Genomic DNA, 25,802 nt, shown 5'->3' on the forward strand with positions numbered 1-25,802 from the left:
GAATCTTCTTATTTGTTTGGGATTGGCACCACTTTCTGATAGGGGTGCACCGATATATATTGGCCCAGTATTGGTATCGGCAAATATTCACGTCATTGAGTAATATTGGTACCAGCTAAAAGCACCGATATCAGTCCTCCAATATTAGCTCAGGTAATGAAAGAGTTAATCTTGCAGTCTCTTCACAGAAACAGGAAGAAAACTATGTAGAACCACAGCTTCATGGATGGTTCTCCCACTTAAAAATCATGGAGGGGTCAGACATTTTCACAGTTTCATTCATCGTAGTTGCATTTCCACTGTACAGAGCCCACTAAGTGATATTAGCAAAATGTTAAAATAAGAGGTATTTCTCAGGCTCCTGAGTATGTAAGTAGCGCTCCCGTGTTAGAAAGTCGCGTGCACAGGATTGTAAGTTGCGCTCCCTTTGGAAGTCAGGATCCCGAGAAAGTGCATGCGCATCATCTGGGCTAAGGCAGCAGAGCGCCAGGAGTATCTGATCTGAAGTGTGGTTAATGAGATCATTATTATTTTTGGATTCAGTCTCACGCAGTTGAAATTGCTCTATGATGAAAATTTCAGACCCCTCCATAATTTCTAAGTGGGAGAACACAGGGTGTTCAAATACTTATTTTATAAATTGTAAAGGCAAATTTAACTCAAATACAGAATAATCATATTATAGCCTACCTATAACTAAACACACAATCAAACGTTTCCCTTTTTTTTTCACCAAATGAAGGGCATCGTGTGTGGAGGTTATCCTTAAATTTAGAAATAACTTATATAAAATGAAATTTGTTAACAGCAATATTTCTTTTGAATATTTAACATAAAATAAAGAATTATAGTGTTTAAAATAATCAAACAATGTACAGAAAATATTGGCCTAATATTGGTTATTGGCCCAAGTTAAACGGCAACATCTATAGAATTCTGCGCTGGCCACTAGCTACATTTTAAACTATATGAGGTCATGTGAATGCAACCTATTCAAGTTAATAATTTGTAGGGATATTACATCATTTTTGGAAAATTGTAAGCAAAAGGCATTGTTTTTGTCACAGAAAAACATGACCCTTTGCTTATTACACACATAATACAGTTTCAACGTATCCTTCAGTTTTGTGAAGGATACGTTGAAACTGTATTTAGTTACAGAATACTGAATACCTGCATTAACATTTATTTTGTTACATATTGAGATGTATGCGATATATTATATTATCATGTAAAATGTTAGATAGGATTAAAATAACTTTTGTTTGTTACATTGTTTGTTTCTGCATTTATTTATCAATCATTAGAGAAGAACAAATTGCCAATGCACTTGAGCTGCATTTTTCTTGTGTGATCAAACACTGCAAATGATTCCTCTGGTTTTAGATAAGTTACTAAATAAGTAACCAAAGTAAATTCTATATACCACCAAATTAAAGAGTAACTGTACTGGAATACTGTTATTCAAAATGAGTGTTCTGAATACATATTTCCAGTGCCTGTACTGAACTTAGTTACTTCCCATCATTGCTTGTCATAGCATTATAGGGAAAAGAACCATTTCCAGAATACTGTATCCCTCCCCAAAGTATTACATATAGACAATGTCAAATCCCCCTAATAAAAAGAAGCACAAATGTCATATTCCAGACCCTTCTATCTCAACAGCTGGAGCAGCCCCAGCCCCGACCCCCCTCCTCTAGGGCCCTGCTCAGGTTGACCGTTGGCCCTCGGGACTCTGCAGGCAGCTGACTCAGTACTAAAGGTTTCTGTGATTTCAGCTTGTGTGCCACAGTCATAAAGATGGCCTCTACGTGGTCGCTGTCCCTGTGTCCGCCTTCCTCAGGGCCTCCCGGGCTCTTGGCCGAGGTCTCGAACAGTGGCATGGAATGAGAGTCTGCAAATTGCTGCGCTGTGTCTGTGCAAACCTGGAGGGAGTCCTGCAGGTCGCACTTATTGCCCACAAGGATGCGTGGCACCTCAGAGCCCAACGCGTGCTGCTGACACTCCTCGATCCAGACAGGCAGGCTGTGGAAGCTGGCTGCGTTGGTCACGTCGTACACAAAGACAATGGCGTGGACGTTCCGATAGTAGTGCTGCACCATGGACTTTCGGAAGCGCTCCTGACCCGCCGTGTCCCACAGCTGAATCTGATAGGGGCAATGAAGGGAAAAAGTCTATTATATGCAGCAATAATACTAATAATAATAATTAAAGCTGCGCAGGGCAATAAAGGCCCTCACCCCCTGACATTATTTCAGATTTAATTAAAACTTGGAACTTGTATGTTGGACTTGATTGTACTGTGATTTTATTTAGGTTTTATCATATTGTGCCATAATTATTATTTTTCATTATTTGTATCATTATAATATATTTTTTTGTCCTGCTCTCTGGTAGTGTTTCTTGTTTTGGTGTTGTTGTTCATGTATATTTAAAAAATAAAAATGTTAAATATACACACGCACACTTTTTAATGCGCATGTGCAAATTCACTCCCCACTCTCACTGCTCCTATTGAGTGAATGCCTACCACCAAACCTCATGCACGAGCACATCTTGGCCCTGTGCATTTGTTTATTACCATGACCGGCCTCTTCAGGATTACATTTCCAAAGAAGTTCTATTTCATTCTTACTGACTGCCAGAAGCGGTGCTTAAGCACTGACTAAATCCCTTCGCGCATGTTTGACAACAATGTGCCAACAACGTCACACCTGTGACACACAGTTGGCCAATAAGGCTATATTAGATGACCGGCATCTGCTTACTCATTTCCCCATTTCTTGCGTACAAGTTAATATATTTTGATGGTTTGTTTTACAAAGCAGCAATACACTTTGTATTGCATGTAACTGGTGACTTAACTGGTATTAAGTCGGACTGCAGACTTCTCCCGACAGCTATATTAATTGCCCTAAAAGGTGAATTACAGTTTGCAAGTTATGATTGACTTGGGATCAGCTTGCTTTGTTTCTAAAGCGTAGTGCTTTCAAATTTAGATGCATTTTTTATTTTTTGTTCATGTTTTCTCAAAGCAATGGCGACTACAGTACTTGGTGCACTACTGACATGGGTCTTTCACACTCAGTTTGATGCTATAGCTTTGTCACAGCACATAATGTTTAGGGCTGGGTATCATGGCCAATTTCCTAAATCGATTCGATTTTGATTCATAACGTCCTGAATCGATTAATCACGATTCGATTCGATTCAATTCAATTCAATCTGCTCTTAAATAATGAAAATGGCTCAACTGTGTTACAAAATACAAATGTACTTTATTTTTTCTTTTCACCATAAACTGGTTTTAAGTGCAAACTTGTAAATTGGACAGTTTAAACTTCAGCTGTAAACAAAACTGTCTCAAGAGTAAAATTTTGAAATATAAAGTAGTTTTTAGACCTGCTTGTGAGGCTCAGTTCAGTGTGTTCGACGTGCATCAGCTGCATTATCTCCACTGCACCAACCATTATTTGTAGCGTTGTCCGTCACGACTGCTGGGTCTTTGCCCCACTCCTGTATGGCCCCCGTCAACATATTAGCTATATTATTAGGGAGTGTCTACAGAGCCGCGGCGCGTGGCCGAAACTGCCATGTTATTTTGTGCCGCGGCTCCTGAAACTGCTGCGCCATTTGACCGCGCCGTTTTAGACCGCGCCGAGTTAAGGTTAGGGTTATGGTCAGGGTTAGGGTTAGGGTTAGGGTTAGGGTCAGGGTTAAGGTTAGGGTTAGGGTTAGCCATGAGGCTATATGGCAGTGCCGCGGTTCCTGAAACTGCTGGGCCATTTGACCGCGCCGCGGCTCTGCAGCCACGGCCATATTATTAGCGGTGTGGCTCGTCAGGAGTACGGGTGCGTAAATCTTTGCAGGCAAAAGTTGCGACGGCTTCTGTTATCTTTATGGCCAGCGGAGAATCGGCTGGTAATGTTAGTGATTCCCTCAGTTTCATTTTGTTTTGCCCCGGACGGCTTGTTGTCGGAAGCTAACGTTAGCGTAGTGCGATACCTTGTCAAGTGGTTTCTGAGGTTTGTAGTATTTCCACAATAACTGACCTCCGCTTCGCAGATCTTGCAAACCACTTTGGTTTTATCCGGCTCTTTGTCCTTTGTTGTTTTAAATCCGAAATGGTTCCAGACGTCAGACTTGAGTTGGGACGGCTCGCTGAGCTGAGTTTTACCTGCGTCTTGCACGCTTGACAGGCGGACGTAAACGCGCCACTGCTGCGCCACGCACAAGACTACTGGGGTTAAGATAAGATAAGATATTCCTTTATTGTCCCACATGGGGAAATTTCATTGATGCAACGCAGGTAGATACAGAGGTAGATACAGAAGAAAAGAACAGATAACTTATAGGAAGTTTGAAAAACACTCAGTAGAAGATCTCCTATTAGGCCATAGGCTGTAGCCTGTATTGTTCAAGTTCACTACACCTGTCATAAGACTAAAAAATTACTTCAAATATAAAATTATCATTGTACTATTAGCTCATGACCAAAAGTTCTCCACTCGCATCGCACCAGTTTTTTTACGGCGATAACTTAAATGCGGAACTATATTCTCAGCCTGATAGTGCAATATCCCTACGCCTGAATCATTCCGCCTCTGAATCAGCCAATCAGGGGAGAGATTACTAGAACATCAAACATGGCTGCTCCCATGGAGCATGTTGTCACTCGAACCGATAGAAAACGCTATGAAAGTATGGATTACACGTGCATCACACACATTTCAGCGGTAGAAAAAGAACAAACACAGCCACTGACTGTTGTCCGCTGGAGGAAGCTGGTGACTTGTGCTCAGAAGTGGATAGAAATTGACGGAATAGACCGCGCGTTAGCAACAGCTGTTTGTGTACACAATGATGACTTCGCCAAACAAAACTATCCTACGTCTTCTGTGGCTTCTTCGGACGGAAATCTTGCTCATCTTCTGGAGAGTAACAAGCCAGGCTTTCACCCTACATGCTATAGACGTTTCACCCTACATGCTATAGACGTTTCATTGACAAGAAACGAATTACTAGTGCTGAAAAGCAAAACAGTCGGTCTGTGGGCAGCAGGGAGAGGGTGACGATGACGCTGAATCTACCACATCTACTCTGCCACCTTCTCCCAAACGACTGAGATCTACCACAGATGTTAAGACAAAATCATCTAAAAAGTCAAGCAATGTACTTCCTGCAGTTTGCATAATTTGCAAGAAGGTTGATCGCTGTATCAAAGAGGCTCACAAGACAAAAAGATAAATTGGTCCAAGCTGAAACTTTTAACTGCTGGTGAGTAGATTATATACTGATTCTGGCATGTGTGTTTTCTCTTGCTCGTGGTAAATAGGACTAATCACAGTGAAATAAGTTGGCCAAAATATACATATATAAGATAAGATATTCCTTTATTGTCCCACATGGGGAAATTTCATTGATGCAACGCAGGTAGATCCAGAGGTAGATACAGAAGAAAAGAACAGATAACTTATAGGAAGTTTGAAAACTTTCTATAAGTGCCTATAATATGTGCCTAGTTTATTACATGTAGGTGTAGATGTAATGCATGTAAGACTGTATGATGATGTGAGTTGAATAAAAGGGCAATACAACTTTGGCGATTGTTTACTGATTGTGCTCACTCTTGATTGAAATTCTTTTACTTATCCTTTACTAGGAAGTTTGGTCAAAGCAGCTGAATAAAGAGCAGATGAATCCATCCTGATGTGTACCAGAGGTAAAGATTGTGTTGCCATTGAAGGCACCTCTATCACAAGAGGTGTTACAAAGAATACACAAGCTTTCTGACAAAGAAGACTAGTGATGAAAGGTAACATTTTGGTAATCAAATAAAATATATATATTTAGATAAATGTATAATTTAATTGAAAATAATTGTAATGACTACACGATAATTTTAAAGACGTTTGAATCAAAGCAAATTTCTGTTTGTAGTGAGCTAGTATATTTCAATCACTGACCAATCACTGCATTTCCTTGCTTTATACAGGTGACTTAAAGTCTGGGAGTATGGCGATGCATATACAGCATTCTGTGACACTGTCATCCGGACACGACTGATTGAAAACCAGGAAATCCTCAGAATGAAGAAGCTCTTGTCCCTGTTCCAGAAATTCATCAAAAAACACCGTGGTCATGGAAGTTATCGGTAATTAAATTATTCTTATTGTTTATGAAAGAAAAAAATGGAAGATCAGATAAACATCACAGCTATGTTTATTCATGGAATTTCATTCAAGATCAAATCAATCCTGTTAGCTACAGGAGTCTACATATTTTCATTCATTTTACTTATTTATACAGAGAAAACCCAGTGAGAAAAGTGGTTACCCTGTTAAAACACAACAAAAAATAAACAAACATAGGATACTAAAACACAAATAAAATAATAATTCTAAAACTGAAACACAAATAAAATAGTAATCTATCAATACTTATGAATTTTTACAGATCCGATCTTCTGAAGAAGAGATTACAGCGAGACTTCCCACAGCTGAATTTCCACAAACCACCAAGAAGAAACCTGAGTGAAATGGTTTCCACTGAGACTACAGGACTTCTCCACCAGGATTTTTCAACTGAAACTGATATGTCAGTTTCTGAGATGTCATGTAGTGATGGAGAAATGGTGCCAGAAAGTGGTAAAGATGCAGCACTGTGAGAGCTCTCAAGGACAGTTTACAGTGCAGGTGTATTACTGAAACAAGCGGTCAAGAGTGCCCCTAGGATGGATGAAACAAGCGGTCAAGAGTGCCCCTAGGATGGATGTAAATTGGCCTCCTACATCAGAGGATCTAAATGTTATCTGCCAGAAAGATTGTGCCAATTGAACTTTATAACTTACTAGCTTGGTGTGTGTAGGTGCTAGTGATGAATTGACATTGTCTAACATGGTAAATGTATCCGAGGAGGTTGATCATTTGTTTGTCATTTGCCAAGATATATATTTGTCCTCAAAAGGTAAAAATCAAACCAGTGTTGTACTTACAGATTGACATCAATCATACTTATATCATTCCTCTGTTTGTATGTATATCCTATTCTGCAGAAAGTTTGCCTTATACTAGATCGAAAGATACACATGTTAATTAGCCTGTTTATTACGATGTAAATACTGCTTTTATCATTGTAATTATTTGTTCATATTATAAATACATTAGATAATGATATCCGTTCAATAGAATAAAACTTTTACCAATAGCCTATGTTTGCTTTCTTCAAATGGGCAACTGGTGTTGAAAGGGTTAAAATACTACTTTTAGATTGTTTTTATAGTGTAGTATGAATCAAGACTAGAGAATTTGTAATTGTTGAAGCATTCAGTTGAATAGTAAATGTGGAGTAAGAGTTTAAGTGCGTAACGATAACAAGCAAAAAAACAGTTTTTTTAACTTACATTTGCACAAAAACTGAAGCACCCAGAGTCTCGCCACTTAACTACTTTCTTGGAGGATGTAATGTCTCTGAGAATCTGAATTTCTGAAGTAATCAATCACAGAATGAAAAAAATAAGAAGGTATGAAGATGGGTGTACACCCCAATTTGTCACATATTTGGGTAAACTGGCAACTTCGACACCTATTTTCTCAAATACTGGAAGAAATCATGCAGAGAACTTTTGCCCCCAGCTCAAGTATATCTTTGAGATTGGAAAACCACTTTTGACAAGTAGTCCTGGTGTGGTGGAGCGAAATTCATTTTCTAGCCACATTCTGAGTTACAGCCTATGGCCTATATAAACAAAAACTCCCATAGACAAAACCTCCTATTACCCAACAAGGGATTAAATAAATAAATAAATACATAAATACCATTGCATGTGATCACGACAGTAATTGCACATGAATGTGTCACAACGGCACATGGATTGCACATGAATTTCACAGTAATTGCACATGAATCACGACAGTAATTGCACATATGACGGAATTGCACATGGTTAGGTCAGTATTGCGAGTGTTCGGGACTAACATTTTGTTATAAAGTCTGACAGCAGCAGGAAGGAAAGACCTGCGAAACCTTTCCTTCACACAGCGAGGGTGGATCAGTCTCTCACTGAAGCTGCTCTCCAGAGCGGACAGAGTGTCCTGCAGGGGGTGACACTCATGGTCAAGCATAGATGTGAATCTAGCCAGGACCTTTCTGTCCCCCACCTCCTGCACCGAGTCCAGAGCGCAGCCCAGGACGGAGCTGGACTTCTTGATGACTTTGTCCAGCCTCCTCCTCTCCCTCTCTGTGATGCTGCTGCTCCAGCAGGCCACACCGTACAGGGGGGGCTGATGCCACCACAGAGTCATAGAAGGTCTTCAGGAGTGGCCCTGTCACTCCAAAAGACCTGAGTCTCCTCAGGAGGTAGAGCCGACTCTGGCTCTTCCTGTACAGTGCGTCTGTGTTACGAGTCCAGTTTGTGGTTCAGATGAATACCCAGGAACTTGTATGAGTCCACTCTCTCAATATCCCTTCCCTGGATGTTCACTGGTAAGGGGGCAGTGGGGTGGCGTCTGCGGAAATCCACCACCATCTCCTTGGGTGGTGGATTCATGGGGGGAAATCGATATCATGCCTTATGAATCGATATAGCAAAATTTTAATTACATTGATCCAAAATCGATTAAATTGATTTTTTTACCCAGCCTTAATAATGTTCCAAGCGCCTATTATTTTACAAGTGTAATCTGCACTCCAATAAGTATCTAAACTATAGTTGTTGTTTTGCCATCAGTTTGGCCAGATGCACTGGCTTGAATTTTAATACAATGTCTTTGTAGATCATTCTAGTAATGATTATGTATACGCTATTTGCCATATGGTACACTCATTGAGGAGTAGTCCTGCTCTGCTGACAAAGCCAGGTTGTAACACTGTTACTACAAAGTGTGTTTAAACACAAACTAAACCTTATCAAAGACTTTTAGATGGGGTCAGAAGATGTCTTGGACCTATTGCCTGTGAGTTTCTTGCCGTCTTTTTTAAGCACATCCCCAAAAAATAAACATTACCACTAGCTAACGTGATTCTGAATCTGATTCTGATGGAAGGATTTCGCAGACCTGACCCGCTCATTTTTTAAGTAAACCTAGCCGAGAAATGGAGGCACACGGGGCAAAGTTGGAAGCATACATTTTCCTCAATCTCGCAGGAGCAGAAGCCTTTGAAAGGGAGCGTTCATTTGTCTATGTCGCAGAAGTTGAGGCGCCAGGTGATGGAGCCGCCCTCACCCCCAGCAGAGTCCAGAGAGGACCCAGAGTGTCTCAAAAGGTCAGGCCAGTCAATGTTAAGAAAATAAATGTTTAACAAAATGCTACAGCAGGAAACCTGTGCACAACTTGTAGAGCAGCCAGACTACACTGTCACAGACACTTTCTACATGTATCTGTGGAAACTGAATGCACAAATCATGATGTTTAGTGAGTCTACATGTCAACCACAAACACAGCGAAATGAAAATTGACACAGGTGCTAAATGCAATGTAATGGCAACAGACACTTGCCAAAAAGCTTTCGGGACGTGAAATCATAAAATGTTGCACAAACACCAATCTCTGCTGGTTTTGTCACATCGCAATGTCACCTTGATGGACAGCAACACACGCTACCTTTCTTCCAAGTAGAGCGTGATGTACTACCACTGCTTGGATTCTGTTCATGTATGCACCTTTGAGACTCAGTTCAAAAGATCAGCACAGAGACTAAAACAGATTTAGCCAAAAATATAAAAGAAAAATACAAGAATGTGTTCAGCAACGAGCTAGGGGATCTGCCAATAACACTGGATCCAGATCCAGTTCAGGTAGTTGTCTGTCCAGCTCATTGCATTCCACTGGCAATGCAGAAACGAGTAAAAGCAGAGCTCGACAACATGATTAAGGAGTCGTCACTCCCATCTCTGAAACCACAGTCTTCAAGGGTCTTATCACATAAAAAAGACAAAGAAGAGATAAGCCTGTGCATTAATCCCAAAGTCTAGAACACTGCTCTAAAGAGAGTGTGTAGTGTGGAAGAAATTGCCACTCAAATGTCAGGTGCAACTCTGTTTTCAAATATATCAGGAAACAAAGAAGAAGAAATACCATCTTTTCTGAATACGTTCACCTTTCATCATGGGTTAGCCATCATATCATTAATACGTTAAGAGGGGAAGGATCGACTTGACTGTGCCTCATATAGACCAATCTCAATTCTGAATGTGGACCATCATGTATACCTCTCAATTATACCCAAAACAATTGAACAAATACCCCCAAATTTTATTTACAATGATCAGACTGGGTTTATTAACTAACAACAAACACAAAATAACAGAAGACAATCTTTATGAAATTTCCCCATGTGGGACAATAAAGGAATATCTTATCTTTACGCATAATGAACCATATACGAAATCAACAAAACAAATCTGTAACAATAAGTCTGGATGCTGAAAAAAGCCTTTTAGCTGTTATTTATTTAAAAGTACGGCGCAAATATAAAAATGCATAATAATAAAAAAAAAAATCTAATCTAATAATAAAAAAAATATTGAGACTCTCTACGATAGCCCAACATCAAGAATCAAAATTAGCGGTCACTTGACAAACTCTGATTTTAAATGGAGAGGTGAGGCAGGGTTGTGCTTGGTCTCCCCAATTGTCTGGATACAAACTGAATGTACAAAAAATTAAATAATAATAATAATTCTCTTACTGACGACCCTTTCTGTCCTTTGAAAATACCTTTTTTATTGCCTTTGTTTTGATAAATGTGTTTTAGAGTGTGTAAAGTTCAGATTTGATAACAATTACGATAATTGCCATTTGTATTCATTTTTTATCAAAATACGACTACAAGTATGTTTTAGCCGATTCCACAAACAATTAGCCGAATAATATGTAGCCCTTCCAGAGACATTAGGTGCAGAAAGTTTCTAATTTGTGGCCACAAATTACTATCTAATTCCCACCAAATAGTTTTCGTTCCCACAATCTAGCCAAAAAGTTCCCACAATTTAGCCAGAACATTCAAACAATTTAGCCAAATCGTTCCCATGAAGACAGCATTTGGCTAAACGAGGCCTGTAAACTACGAGCTGGGCCACAATAGCAGCGAAAAACAGGACATTAATGCCGACATGTTACAGGCCGTCTAATTGGCTTAAATTAGCTTGAATATGTTGAAGACGCACATTTTTATTTCATCTATCATTTCACGGATACAAGCGGTCAAAATGAGTTTCCTCCGCCGTGTGGCTGGGCGCTCCCTTAGAGATAAGGTGAGGAGCTCGGAGTAGAGCCTCTGCTCCTCCACGTCGAGAGGAGCCAGCTGAGGTGGCTCGGGCATCTGTTCCAGATGCCTCCTGGGCGCCTCCCTCGGGAGGTGTTTCAGGCATGTCCCACCGGGAAGAGGCCCCGTGGAAGACCCAGGACACGCTGGAGAGACTGTCTCTTGGCTGGCCTGGGAACGCCTCGGGATCCCTCCGGAGGAGTTGGAGGAAGTGTCTGGGGAGGAGGAAGTCTGGTAGTCCCTGCTCAGACTGCTGCCCCCGCGACCGGCCCCGGATAAAGCGGCAGAAGATGGATGGATGGATTTCGCTATTTTTCCCGTTTCATAGTCTACTCTTGGGCATTGTTGATAATAATAAGCAATGAGCAACACTTGTAAAATATCACCCATATCTACCCGGAAATGCAAATAGAAATGCAAATTAGTTGGAGATTGGCACTAACCCTCTCAAAGAGCAAGCCTAAAGTGGAGATGCGAGCTCTGGTAAATAGATAAGATAAGCTAAGCTTTATAGCAGTACATTGGAATAAACACTGTATCCATGATGGCGGTGTGCTGTGCTGAGCTTTATGTCCTGGATCCAGAATCAGACCAGTTTGAACTGGTACCTTGATGACTTCAGCAGGACGTTGCGGTTTGGTAAATAATAAACTAACGTTAATATAATTTGTATATGTCGTATTAGTACAGTTGGGTTTGACTCTTCTTGTTTAGGTACCTGCGGGAAAAAAATCGGTCTATGTACACCGAAAGAGAGAAGGTAAAAGGTAATTGTAATATTGTTTATTTAATTGACCCGAGCCATTCCATGGAATGGAATGCGACGAGTCTTTGTTCTTGCCAGGTTGTTTCTTATTATTATTATTATTATTATTATTCTTTCATGGTCATTTTGCCACAACTCGGGCATTTTTGACCGCCTGAACATTGATGAAAGTCACACATGGGACATAGACGCAATCGGCTCGGCCCGGAGCTTGCGAGAACGCCCGTCGCAACAGTGCCGACTAGTTCAAAAAGACAAAACATGAAACGCTTAATCTTTGGCCTAGGCACATGAAACTTGGAACATTGCTAGAGCTACCTTTGACGAGTAAAACACACCTGGCAGCATCGCTGTATGATAAACAGGAAGTCAGCCATGTTGAATCAAAGTGGCGCCACCACGTTTGACTTTTTTTTTCATAATTGTACTTGTCCTAGGTTTTTTGTCCGATCGAGCTAAAAAAAACACTTTTTGCATCTAAAGACAATAAAATTTAATTTAAGGTCTAAAGAATAAAGTCTAAAGAATAAAGCCTGAGAGAATGCAGTGTTGGGGCAATCGCGATCAAAACACAGTCACGCGCGCGGGGAGGCGGTGTCGCGCGGGGAGGCGGTGTCGCGCGGGGAGGCGGTGTCGCGCGGGGAGGCGGTGTCGCGCGGGGAGGCGGTGTCGCGCGGGGAGGCGGTGTCGCGCGGGGAGGCGGTGTCGCGCGGGGAGGCGGTGTCGCGCGGGGAGGCGGTGTCGCGCGGGGAGGCGAGAGCCATCATCGCTGCTACCACGGCTTTAATTAGAATTGTTACTACTTGAATGGAAAACAAACAGAGAATGTATATGTACTTTAAGTAATGTTAGGTCTTCATTTACTATGTTACACAGTTGTAACATTTATTGGACTGGTTCAAAAGTAAATACAGCTTTGCTATTTTTAAGTAAACAACGAATTTTATTTATTTTCTTTGTATGAGGCGCCAGTTGTGTCAATATAACCATCGTCTGTCTGAATGCTAACATGTGACATTACATGTGACATTGCATGTAATATACATGATATGATGTAATACATACAATACTGTAATAATGTGAGGCTATATTAGATTGTATGCATCAATTAACCTTGAAGTAAAATACTTTCATTATAATATATATATATTTTTTAATTATATTTTGTAAAATTATATTTAAAAAAAAAATTCTTACTTCCATGTGTAGGTTGTAAAGCAGATTAATGCGCTGCACACTCCTCCTGCTTTTGCATTACTGTCCATCCTGGCTTTAATGTGAACTGCCTCAACATTAATGCATTACAAAACATTAATAACATCTACCGTGCATGAGAAAATACGTGGGAGAACACAAGAGTGAGTTTCATGAGCCTTTGATAATATGCCAATGTATGCTTTATTTGTTATATATAAAAATATAAATAGAAAAAACAATGTAACAATAAGAAATACAAATATATTTTAAAAATGCAAATGCTGTTGATAATAATCACAACAAATTGTCTCTCCTTTTCCAGGCGTCTCAGATTTGTGGCCTACAGACATTTTGAGAGCTGGTGTTGGGGACTACATGGTGCCAGGATCAGGGTGGTGATCCGAGCAGAGTTTCTGTACATCTCCAAGCACTGTCTTCTTCACAAGTAGTTTTTCAAACACAGTTCCTTTGTAAATGAACAAAATAATAATATGAACGATTGGTAAGCTTGTGTGTCACAGTTGTGTAATTTTGAACTGATACAAACCTGGCTGTAACCACTTGCTCGGGTCTTTGGGACACAGGAATGAAATGCTGGGTCCTTGTGTGTGTGGACATCTTGAAGGTGGTTTATGAGAGATGTCCACTTTGCCACTTTCTCTGGTTCTGATTTGGAGGAGGATGCTACCCAATAGACGTGTTACAGAGGCTCCAAGCCCAAGACGTTGAACCGGTGATTAAGCCATGATTGAGCTGCCACTATACTATCCGGTGTCGCAACTTCGCGTGTACAACTAAAAAAAAAAAAAAAAAAAACGACAAAAGCATTGTGTCACTGATTATAGTAAAAACTTGAATGCTAAAGGCAATGATGAATATTACTTTGGGATTACTTGAGTAAATTAGAATACACAAACAAGAGGAACAGGTTTTATTTTGCTAAATAAGCACTTGCTAAACAAGCACTGCTCTTTGAATACATACCTTCTCTTCTAACATAATGTAACTTCAGGGTACCAGCAGATTACTGTGTGGAAACAGTTCTAGTAGACACTGATTTTGTGGGTTTTTTGTGTCGAGAGATGGGGCAGGAGAAGGTACACACGCAGCAGGTCTGTGTGGCTGAATGCCTCCTGATGTGCGCTAAAACAATAATGAAATATAATGAGTGTCTGCCAAAGTTACCAAATAAGAAAATATACTTAAAGCAAATGCACAGTAATCACAATAGATAAAAAGAGTGAAGGCCTATTGAATTTAAAAAATAAATAAATTATTCATTCCATGCATCCTTATTGGATGTTTTTGTGCTCTAACAGTGTAGTTTAACATTTAGGTATGAATGTGAATAAATAAAGGGACAGTGATAGTGATAGTATCATGAACTAGAAAATATAAGACATTGTATTGAAACATTTCATCATCTAGTAATCGCTTGTTGTGTCAGAAAACAACTTAATAACAAATACTTGTCATGAATTGATGAAATCCGTTGTGGCTGAGAACATCCATCCTGGCTAATATGGCTTTGGCTAATCTATACAGTCAGGGGGTCAGCCGGGGTCAACCCATGAACAAACTGTTATCACCTTTTTGTCGCAACTTTGTCTTACGCCAAAGCCTGACATTAACCCTCACCTCAGTAATAACACACATAATATAAAGTATATATTATGTACTCGCTGTGTAGCTGTCATGATACATCACTCGTCATGTAAATAAAAATCATGATACATGTTCAGGAAATGTACGCGAGTCGCACTCCTAGTTACAGTTTAGGTGTTATATTGACGTAGCTTTAGTACTGTACTTACAGCTCTAGGCACGCCCATCCTCTCCTTTTATTGTGGGAATAGCACCCTTTTGTAGTAAGTCCAGCTTCAAAGTCAGCATAATTCTGGAAGCGTCTTTAGTAAAGTGTCTTTCACAAACAAAAACACTTCAGAAATAAACTCCAGCCACCTTCCATGCAGTATTTCTTCTCTCAATTAATAAATAAGTCTAGACCCATATTTCACACAGATTTTCTCCAAGAAGACATACATGTGAGCAACAAAAGGAAGAGTTAGCAGCAGCACTTTTGGATTGTTGGTTCTAATTACTGAGAATAACAAGACAAGATTATGGTCGTTAAAATAAAAGTGTTTATTCCCTACGATTACAAAACTAACAGATTAAAAACGCATGTCCTGTCCCTCACAAGTTCCCATCAGACGTCTGCACCTCATCTGGGGGCCTCTCACACACAGGACAAAGAATATGAATATTCATAAGAAGGTGGATCTTCTCTGGCACCTCTTGGTACCAGGCTGTACCATCCAGGACATCCTAATATGGTCGTGAGATGCGACCCTTGACCCAGACAGAGAAGTTGGGGGAGCAGAGACAGACAAAAGCAGACAGAGCAAGAATGTGCAGTGTGTGTGTGTGTGTGTCCAGTCTGCAATAACAATGATATTAAATGCTTATTAATTCCTACAGGATCAAAGAAGTAACATCGGAAGCTAAGGCCTTAGTTATGTTATTATTTTATTTTTTTTCTATTTTACTGTACGATAGGGACAAGCCCTGGAATAGTTTTTTAATTCAACTGTTTTGGACTTTTTTCGGCTGGATTTGAGCGTTTTTCGTTGTGTTGTTGTGACGTGAGCTAGCTCCGAGTGAGCCCACCAGCCCCCCCCCGCGCCCTCCGGCCGCGCTAAAGTACGGCGTGTCGTCGGTACACGTTTATATACACGTTTATATGAAAGAGGAACTTCACGAACGATCGGGACACGCACTGGAATCGCTTTAAATTAACTTGTTTTGACTTTATTCGGCTGGATTGAGTGTTTTCGTCGTGTCGTTGCGATGTGTTTTGGCTCTGAGTCCCCCGGCTCCGGCCCCGCCCCCCGGCTCCGGCCCCGCCCCCCGGCTCCGGCCCCGCCCCCCGGCCGGCGCCGTACCGCGTTTACACAAAGGAAGAACTCATGAAACTGCAGAGAACAGTCGTCTTACCCGGAGATCGTCACGTTATCCCGTCGCAATACTGACCTAACCTAATACTGATGTGCAATTCTGTCATATGTGCAATTGCTGTTGGAATTCATGTGCAATTCATGTGCAATTACTGTGAAATTCATGTGCAATCTATGTGCTGTCGTGACACATATTCATGTGCAATTACTGTCGGGATCACATGCAATGGTATTTATTTATTTGTCTATGGGAGTTTTTATTTATTTATAGGAGATCTACTGAAAGTGTTTTTCAGACTTCCTATAAGTGATCTGTTCTTCTGTATCTACCTCTGTATCTACCTGCGTTGCACCAATGAAATTTCCCCATGTGGGACAATAAAGGAATATCTTATCTTATCACTTGGTTTACGGATCTGCCGCACTTAGATTATTGATTTCTACAATATAAATAAAATAAATTATTATAAAGTACCGCCGTCAACGCAAAATAGCATTAAATTAAATATAAATAGCGGTATTAAGTCAAAAGATAAGAGCGCGTGAAGCAATTTTTCGTCAAAATCCTGCGGGAGTGAGAGACGGAGCGAGTCCGTTCCTGCGCGCAGCCCCGGGAGAGCATGAGAAGACGCGCGCGCCCGTTTCCGTGTCTGTGACGCGCAGCGCAAACTCCTTTATATCGCAAATATACATTTTAAACCCGTTTACCACATTTTCTCCAGCGCATTTTGACGTTACTAAGGGTGCACTGAGAAGCGTGAGTTCTACCAATGTAAAACACGCTAAATCTACGGTTTCACTCACCTGCACGCAGCGTCTCCACATATGGGAGATACCAATAACACTGTAAGGTTAAAAGCTCTGAGAAGTCGATTTTGCATGATATAGCACCTTTAAAAATCATACAATGTGATTTCTGTAAGTTTATTTTTTTAGAAAGAAACATCCAGAAATGCACCTATGATGAACATTTCAGACACCTCCAAAATGTCCCAAGTGAGAGCAAAATTGCAGGGTGCTTATTTTTCTCCACTGCCTGTACTAACGGTTTTCCACAATTAAGAGGAATACATTTTTATTTCTGGAACCAGCAGCGCTCGTCCGAGTTCACTGCACCGGGAGCCGACGAGGAAGGCCACCAGGTCTCGGAAGCATGGGCGGCGTAGTTAGCAGTGTGTGCCAACTGCGCACTGGTGGTGGCAGTTTGGGTCACAGTAGCCTTGGATTTTGTATAATTTCGATATACAAATATATTATAAAAGTACAAAAATATGTAGCCTATTAGCCTAAGCCTATAATAGTTGCTTGATGAGCAGCAGTATTGTGCCCGCTGAACTCGTCCCAATGCACGTAGTCAGGGGAAGCTATACCACTGGAGGTGCGGAGGCAATTGTCCAACATGAAACTAACTTCAGCAGACATACTTTGAACAGTGTGGCGAATTGTGTCGTAATGTTGCATTATAATACAGCACGGACAGAGGTAAACTTTGTTGACAGTCCCTTATAAGCACTCGCAAGCCTTGAAATAACGGGTCGGACACGGTCACTGACCGACGGAAAAATCAGTTTTGACCGACTCAAAAATAAAGTCTCCAGACATACTGACCGAACCTAATTTGTCGCCGTAATATATTTTTAATTGGCAAAAACAGCACGGTGAACATACATTCCTATGCACAAACTCTGCGCGCTACACTACAGTCGACGATTATTGTTGTAGTTGTACAGCGGCGGAAGGCAGCGTAGCACATGTGCTACCGCTGTAAAACACAAACAAAAACCAGCGGCTGCAAGGACACAGTCAAGAAATGGATTGATGATGATCTTGTTAAGTTTTGTGCCCATGATTTTCTAGAGCAGTCCTTCTCAAATAGTGGGGCGCGCGTCAGACGCTCTGGACGCGCCACCAGAGCGGCCCAGAGGGAGGGAAAGAGAGAAGATGAGACAGGTAGTTCCATAGTGTAATCTTACCTGCAAATGCTTTTTACATTCTTCACAAATCTGTTTGTTGTTGGCGCGAACCAAAGGAAAGTTTCAAGCCCCTCCCCGAGCGTTACCATGGAGCTGATCTCACAAATAAATGATATAAAGCTTAAAAGAGCTACAATGAGGGGCCAATAAGCATACTTTTATATTATTTAATCCATTTGTGGCCATAATATATTTAAATTAATTACGCTGTATTAAAGAATAGGAAAGTTAATTGTTTAAAAACAGAAATACAATATAAATGTTTCCTTACTTTTTTCTGATAATCGTGAATACAGTAATCGTAAAATTGTGATATTTCTCCTCCTGACTAAAATGAATATTGTGACGTCCCTAATAACGAAACAAACAAAAGTCACCCAAAAGCTAATAAGACGAGGAAATATGAGGAAGCGTATGTAGCACTTGGCTTCACTATGACTGAGGTGGGAGACGAGGAAAGACCACCGTGTCTACTGTGTCTTCAAATGTTGGCAGCGACAGCATGAGGCCAAATAAATTACACATCAATAAAACACTTGTGACTGATTTAGAATTAGCCATGACAGGTACCAAATGATTGGTACCCGTCATGTTGACAGTGTCAAGCCTTGAAATAATTATTTTTACGTCCCTGAGATGCAGACTTCCCTCCCTTCGAACACCCTTTTGTGTTTTTCCACGTCGTATTCTGATCATCTCAGCAGGGGCCCACACAAGCTAAAAGAGATAACCCACTAGGGCTGTGTTCAAAATATCGATACGGCGATATATCGTCACGGGCTCTGTATCGATACGATACGGAGTCGCCGTATTGATACTTTTCAATAACGTTAATTTATTACAAATTGTCCGGGCGGCCATTTAGAAGCTCCCTCCTGTAGAGGGCGGTAAACAGCGCGGAACTACTGAGACAGACACACACCGTGCACCAGCGTGTACACAGGCCGGAAGAAGAGATTTTGGCTCGAGACGTCGCTACTGTTACACGCCTCCCTTTTCCATTCTATTTGATTTCCTTTTTCATTGATTTCATTCCTTTCACCCCTTTATTTTTATACAAAATTCAACGCAGCCCCGGAGCTAACTTAGCCCCGAGACCGCCATTTTAGCCCCAGAGCTAACACAACCCCGAGGCCACCACAACAGGCGAACTGGAGGCAAAAAAACGGACACAAACCTGACACCAACATCACACACATCTTCCCTACTCTACACTACATAAACCGAACGGTTAAACAATAAAACCGAGTGGTTAAACAATACAACTATCCAACAGGGCCCCGCTGAGCGCCTGTTAGCTTAGCGTTAGCTGCGGCCACTTCAGCGCTACTTAGCTTAGTGCCGAGCCCGACCCGACCCGAAGAAATGGGATTTTAAGACCAAAACAACAACAAAAAGACACAAACAGAGGGTCAACAGACTCCCACACATCACACACATTACACAGACTTTGCCAATTGTTTGGCAACTTTACTTGAATGTGTTCTTTGCATAAGCTTTGTGGATAAACATGAAAATTCTTGCATTTTCTTATCCGGAATAAAACAAATGCCCATTTGGTAAACTTTAAGACCCTTTTTTCCAAAAAGTATCGGGATACGTATCGTAATGAGGGAATTGTATCGGGACATACAAGTATCGGGATACGTATCGTATCGCGACCCCTGTATCGGGATACGTATCGTATCGCGAGGGTCTTGGCAATACCCAGCCCTATAACCCACTACTGGAGAGAACGTGCTACTCAGTTCCCTGCTATGGCTTCACTTGCAGTCCAGCATCTCTATTGTAAATGTCATAAAATAGTTAGTGCACAAGTTCATTTTTTCTTTCATAGAAATTGTATATTCGTTAAGATTAGTATTATTGGTTATTATTATTCATGCGTTTCAAATGTTTATTTGCATAAGATATTATATTATATGTTCAAGTATTATCGCGAGAGTATTTGGCGCAGGTGAGATTTTGAAGCACCCACATATTAAGGAAATTGAGAGAAAGTGCCACGCTGAAGGCAGCTCAAGTGATAGTTAACCTGATGAACAAGGTACCTTTTGTTTGTATTATAAATTGAAGTGATTGTGAATTTGTGTTATGCTAACTGTACTGTATGTCGTAAACAGCGAGAAATGCACTGATATTGTTCCATCACGTAAAGAAAGACCTCCGAAGTGACAGGCGGCCACGAGGTAGCTGTTTCGTATGTTACTGTGTGTTAACAATGATTATGTTGAGTGTCTGAATGTACTGTTTTGTTCTGTCTATAGTTTTCACGGCGTTTTACGGCAAAAAGGCTAATAAATGCGTCAGTACTCGAGATCCGTGTGCAGCTTTGTTACTGAGGAGCTACATCAGTGCTCCTTGCAGCTCTGTAGAGAATGAGAGGCTCTTTAGTTCTGTGTCAAATATCCTTGATGAGAATAGGAACAGGCTCCAATCAAAAAAGAAAGATGTTGGTTTTTATCAAGAAGAACATACCGTATTTTCCGCACTATTAGGCGCACGTTAAAGTCTTTATTGTCCTCAAAAGCCGTCCGTACGCTTAATAGTCCGGTGCGCTTAGTATATGGTTTATTTCTGGTTGTGCTTACTGACTGCGAAGATATTTTGGGTGCTACACGGTGTATAAAGAAGATTTGGGACAGGAGACGCCGATGCGCAACTATATTTACAGTACTTCGGAAACCGGAAGTCCCAACAACATGTGTGCAAAGCATTCTGGGAACAGTAGTCTACTGCTGCATGCGACATTTTGTCAAAACGTAAACAACATTTTCAGTCAGGCAAAACGCAGACACCTACCGGTAAATGAAGGACCCCAAGAAACTTGGCCCAAGATGGCTCCTGCCAAGAGACCATTGGATCTGTTATATTATCGCAAGAAATGCACTAAATTATCAGTCAACTGTGGGAATAAAAAGGCCGGAATCATCACTGAACTGCTGCGTGGATCCGAGATGCGGGATCACACTGACCAAAGAGATTTTAGCACGGAGCACTATCGGCGCTTTGGCTGCTTTTACCATTATGCGCCCCAGCAGACATTAAACCGGGACACACGGGACAAAGTCCGTGCGAAACCAGGACAAATGCACCGGGACACGGGGTGCAAACAATTGGGGCTGTCCCAGGTAAATCAGGACGTCTGGTCATAGCTATGCGGGATGCACACGGCGCATTTGAAGGATTTGATGACGAGGAATGAACTGAAAAAGTGAGTGTATTGTGTTGTATTTTACGTGTTGCAACTGAACGAGGCTGGGAGTTGTTGTGAATATGCTAACTGTCTTTTAGCGATATCAGACTGTGTTGTATTTTACCTGTTGCAACTGAATGAGGCTGGGAGTTGTTGTGAATATGCCAACTATCTTAGCGATATCAGACTGTGTTGTATTTTACCTGTTGCAACTGAACGAGGCTGGGAGTTGTTGTGAATACGCTAACGTGTTTTTTAGCGGTAGCAGAGTGTGTTCTGTGTTTGTATTTTACATGTTTACAAGTGATCTTGACTGAGAATTGATTTGGATATGCTAACGTGTCTGTTAGCGGTAGCAGAGTGTGTTTTGATGTTGAACAATGTTGATCTGAATGAGTTGAACGCGTTTAATAAAGCTTAACTGACTCGGACTTATCCGTCTGTTTTGTTTATCTTATGCGCTTTATAGTCCGGTGCGCTTTATGTATGGACCAGTACACATGGTACACAAATAGCTGGTGGTGCGCTTAATAATCCGGTGCGCCTTTTTCGTGCGCAAAATACGGTACATTTTATTATTTAAGCCAGAAGAGAATTAAGAGTGCAGTTCTGAAAAGCACATTACTGGCCTTACTTCATGACACTGTTGCACTTTCATTTAATAAGCACTGCTTATTTGTTTACATGCCTGCTGGGTATTTTAAGTTGAGCTGCTATTTTTATTTATTTCAAATTTTGCACTACTATTTCTTATTCAAGCTCCCTCAAAGAAAAGTGCACTGTTAAAGTGTTCTAAAATAAAAACTGGGGACAACCGGTTTGTGTGTATATCAAAAATCAAAATAATTACCTCTAATTGCACATGGGTGTAGTTCATGTTGGCACATTTTCAAGCCTTTTGACTGACAATCCAAGGTGAAAAAAAATAAAGTATGGAGGTAGGGATGCGTACCGGTACGCCGGACCAGTTCTGGAATTGTAAAAACGTTTTGGCTCAACCAAAACACCGGTGATTCGGTACTGGACTCATAAAAAATGTAGCGCTCACATACTATATCCTTTTTGTTCTAGACCATCTTAAACCTTCCATAGATCGTGAAATTTGCACAGGAAAAGACGTAAACACTGCCATGCATCGCCGTCAATTACTGATTTCCCGAAGTCTGACAAGTTGTCACGCCGAAGAGCGCCCAAAAGTGCGTGCTGTGTAACGCAATGGAGAAGGCAGAGAGAGTCAAGGCAAGGAGCAGAAGCAAGAGAGAGGAAGTTCTGGTTAAGCTCAACCTACAATCATCGTTGTGGCCAGTTTATTTTATTTTCAATATACTCAGCTGTATTAAATGGTCTAGGTAAATAGCAGATTTTCTCTCTCATTTTTTCTCTCTATTGTTTATATGATAAACAATATTAGGCTATTGATAAAAAACGTTAAATAAAACAACTTTTCCTTAACATTAGGAGGTCAAAATTGGGGTAGTATGTGGGAGAAATGTTTTAATTTAAATGTTCCCGCTATAAAAACTCAAGCTAGTGTCAAGTGATTTTGTCACATTGTGCCCAATCACAAATTAACCCGTTATAAATGTTTTCAGTTTTCTATGACAAATAGTTTGCCTTTTATAAAATGTTTAAAAATCTAATTTGGAGAAGGCGCTAGAGAACTTTTATTAGATAGCCACTTAATTTGCAGATCATTGCTTTCAACTTTAAAATATTCACAAACACTCCAGTGACATTTTCCAATATTTTCTTTTCCCAATTTTCCAAAAATTACAATTTTGTTTATAATTTACTATGGCCACACCTGAAGGCATATCATCTGATAAGATTTAATTGCTCATGGGTTTTGTGGCCAAATTTGAAGAGTTTTCGTTGAAAATTGTAGGAGATGCCAAAGTACAACGAGGTGCACTTTAGTGGAGTGAGCATTATTTTGGCGTCAGGCCAGGTTAATCGATTTTTGAGGTGGCACTACTGAGTCGTCTTTCTTTCGCGGGGTCTTCACTCAAAATTAGAGCTCACTTAGTTCTAATTTTCAAGACCACTCATGGGCATATCAGTCCTTGTTTACTACTCGATTTTTGCGTTTTTCCGGCCCCTGGATACAATTTTAAAAAGTCCCTCATCGGGACGATTTTTGTCCTAAGAGTCTGGCCTAATAAAACGAAATAGTAGTTTTATGGCACGAATTAGACATTCTCCGCACCTAATGTCACCAGCTGGGCTCTGTAGTTTAATCCTTTCTACTATTCTTGCCATTTGTATCTAATAATGTCACTCAGTTTGTTACTTAAATGTATTAGTTAGAGTCCAGATGTATAGTTTAGTTAACGATTACGATTATATCAATGTGATTACGATTTTATAGACCCGCACCTTGATTTTCTCCCCGTCGATCTCCACCAGCCGCTCCCTGAAGTCCACGCCAATAGTGGCCTCGGTCTTCTCGGGGAACTTCCCGGCGCAGAAGCGGTATGTGAGGCACGTCTTCCCGACTCCTGAGTCCCCAATCACGATTATTTTAAAGATGCGGGTCCGCGGTGGTGGGAGACTGGAGCTCGTCAAAGAACTGGAGAATTCAAGTGAAGAGACGATCTCCGCCATAGCAGCAGCAGCAGCAGCAGCGGCGGTGAGGCACAGGCAGCGGTCAAGCCCGGGGAAGGAGCAGGACGTTCTCCGCAGCAACACGGCGGCTAATCAAACTTCTTCAAGCCGAACAAGACACCTGCCAATAGTTTTCATTATTTTCCCCACGTATGCGATAATCGTTAGCATGTGTATCGAACGCCAGTCTCGACCGTATTCTCCGCTGCATTGAATGTAAACATACGACCAAGCCACGTACGACGTCCGCCAGCTGACGCAAATATCGCGAGATAATGAGGATGCATTTTCTTCTTCTTATAGGTGGTGGGCAAACAACGTAAAGAGGTGCATTACTGACATCTTCTGGAAAGGAGTGTGAACCAGATTGTGCTATCCATTCTAATTCGTTATTTGAAATAATCCAGAGTTTTATAAAGACACCTAAGGAAATACTTAATGATAACATTCCCCGATTCCAAACTCAGAATTTCTTGAGCTTGAAACTGTATATTTTGTTCACTGACCCCTAAAAGTCTTTCCAACTGATACCAACAACCCCTGCTATTTTCTTGACCTCCTGCTTTACCAATGCTTTGATGTCCTATCTACTGTACGGCACAGGCAGGCTAACCTCCCTCCTCTTTGCTGCCTGTTAAGTCCATGTTTAAAAAAAATAAAATATTACATATTATTATTACATACAAATTAATTGACATGAAGTGACAAACAGTGTTGGCCCTGCGTCGAGTTGGCCCCTGTCCAGGGTGTACCCGCCTAAACCCAAAGTCACTGGGATAGGCTCCAGTCACCCGCGACTCCGAAAGGGAACAAGCAGTAGAAAATTAAATTAAATTAATTGACAAATGTGGCATTACGAGCGGTCGTGCCGTCTTCGCACCCACAGTATCTGCTTCACATGTACAACAACGCCACCCTGTTTTTAGAGTAAGGGACAGGGAACCCTCTAATTAGTTAATCCCGCGTCATAAAAGGTCACACAGGTAAATTGGGACTGTAATGATTGGACAGAGACAAAGATACAAAAATGGTGTACATTTATTAAGCTGTATGATATTAGATAAGTTAGTTTAATAAATTAAAACACATATTCGTCACATTTCAGATTTACATTTTACTCGCATCCAGCGTTGTCACCACTTCTGTAACGTGACCTCACCTCAGTCATTACCTGCAGGTGGACAATAGACAGTCCTGCTACATTCTGCCACGCCCTTTTTAATCGTCGCCCCGACGATTGCCACACACACACCCACATTAAAAACGCGCCATTGAACAGGTGGAAGGGGGCCTTTAAGCTCTCCACTCCCTGAAGTTCCAATAAAACCAATTACGGCTGGACCAGCTTTCCCTGATGCCCAGCCACAACACACACAACGGTTCAAACGACATGTTGCTGGAGCGGGGGGGGGGGGGGTGCGCTGAAGCCTTCCTCTCCCTTTAGGGTTGAACGACCACCACTAGGCCATCGAAACACCGATACTACCCCTCAACACTACCGACCCAGTGCACTTGCGGGCGGGAGGGCGCGTTGAAGCTCTCCTCTCCCTAAGGGTTACATCTGACCAGGGCTACCCTGCACTGCCAAGCCGATAATAGAACCGAGGGGATCGCATCACCCCGGCAACACATACCCTGCCAATCCATCACATTCATACCAGACTGCCACGCCCTTGACAGGTTCACCTTGGCTTGCCTCACCCCTGACGTCAAACTGCACTGCTGGCCACTCCTGTCTGCATCCGGTCCTCCTCTTCTTCTATTCTCCGTCTCCGTTCCATCTATGAGATTGTATTGTCTGGGACTATTTACGTGTCACGTTACAGAAGTGGTGACAACGC

At 41.3% G+C, this 25,802-nt stretch overlaps 1 protein-coding gene and 1 long non-coding RNA gene across 2 annotated transcripts; both read right to left on the reverse strand.

Annotated features, from left to right (window-relative positions):
* Positions 1-866: 866 nt before the first annotated feature.
* rab33ba (RAB33B, member RAS oncogene family a) lies at positions 867-24,213 on the reverse strand. The gene is made up of 2 exons (XM_072435416.1): positions 23,734-24,213; positions 867-2,150 (listed from the first exon to the last, which is right to left on the reverse strand). The coding sequence occupies exons 1-2, from the start codon at positions 23,959-23,961 to the stop codon at positions 1,662-1,664; spliced, it is 717 nt and encodes a 238-aa protein (XP_072291517.1). The 5' UTR covers positions 23,962-24,213; the 3' UTR covers positions 867-1,661.
* On the reverse strand, positions 13,365-14,454 carry LOC140349181 (uncharacterized). Its single transcript, XR_011924521.1, has 3 exons — positions 14,216-14,454; positions 13,779-14,025; positions 13,365-13,697 (listed from the first exon to the last, which is right to left on the reverse strand). It is a non-coding gene; the product is annotated as an uncharacterized lncRNA (long non-coding RNA).
* Positions 24,214-25,802: the final 1,589 nt, after the last annotated feature.

Source organism: Eucyclogobius newberryi, unplaced genomic scaffold, assembly GCF_026437365.1.
Source record: "Eucyclogobius newberryi isolate DKJ021-1_F unplaced genomic scaffold, fEucNew1.0.hap1 SCAF_11, whole genome shotgun sequence".
NCBI lineage: Eukaryota > Metazoa > Chordata > Actinopteri > Gobiiformes > Gobiidae > Eucyclogobius > Eucyclogobius newberryi.

Coding starts and splice junctions, on each gene's coding strand:
- rab33ba (XM_072435416.1), bottom strand. CDS start 23,961: ATGGCGGAGATCGTCTCTTCACTTGAATTCTCCAGTTCTTTGACGAGC. Junction 2,151..23,733: donor TCGACGGGGAGAAAATCAAG/GTGCGGGTCTAT, acceptor TGCCCCTATCAG/ATTCAGCTGTGGGACACGGC.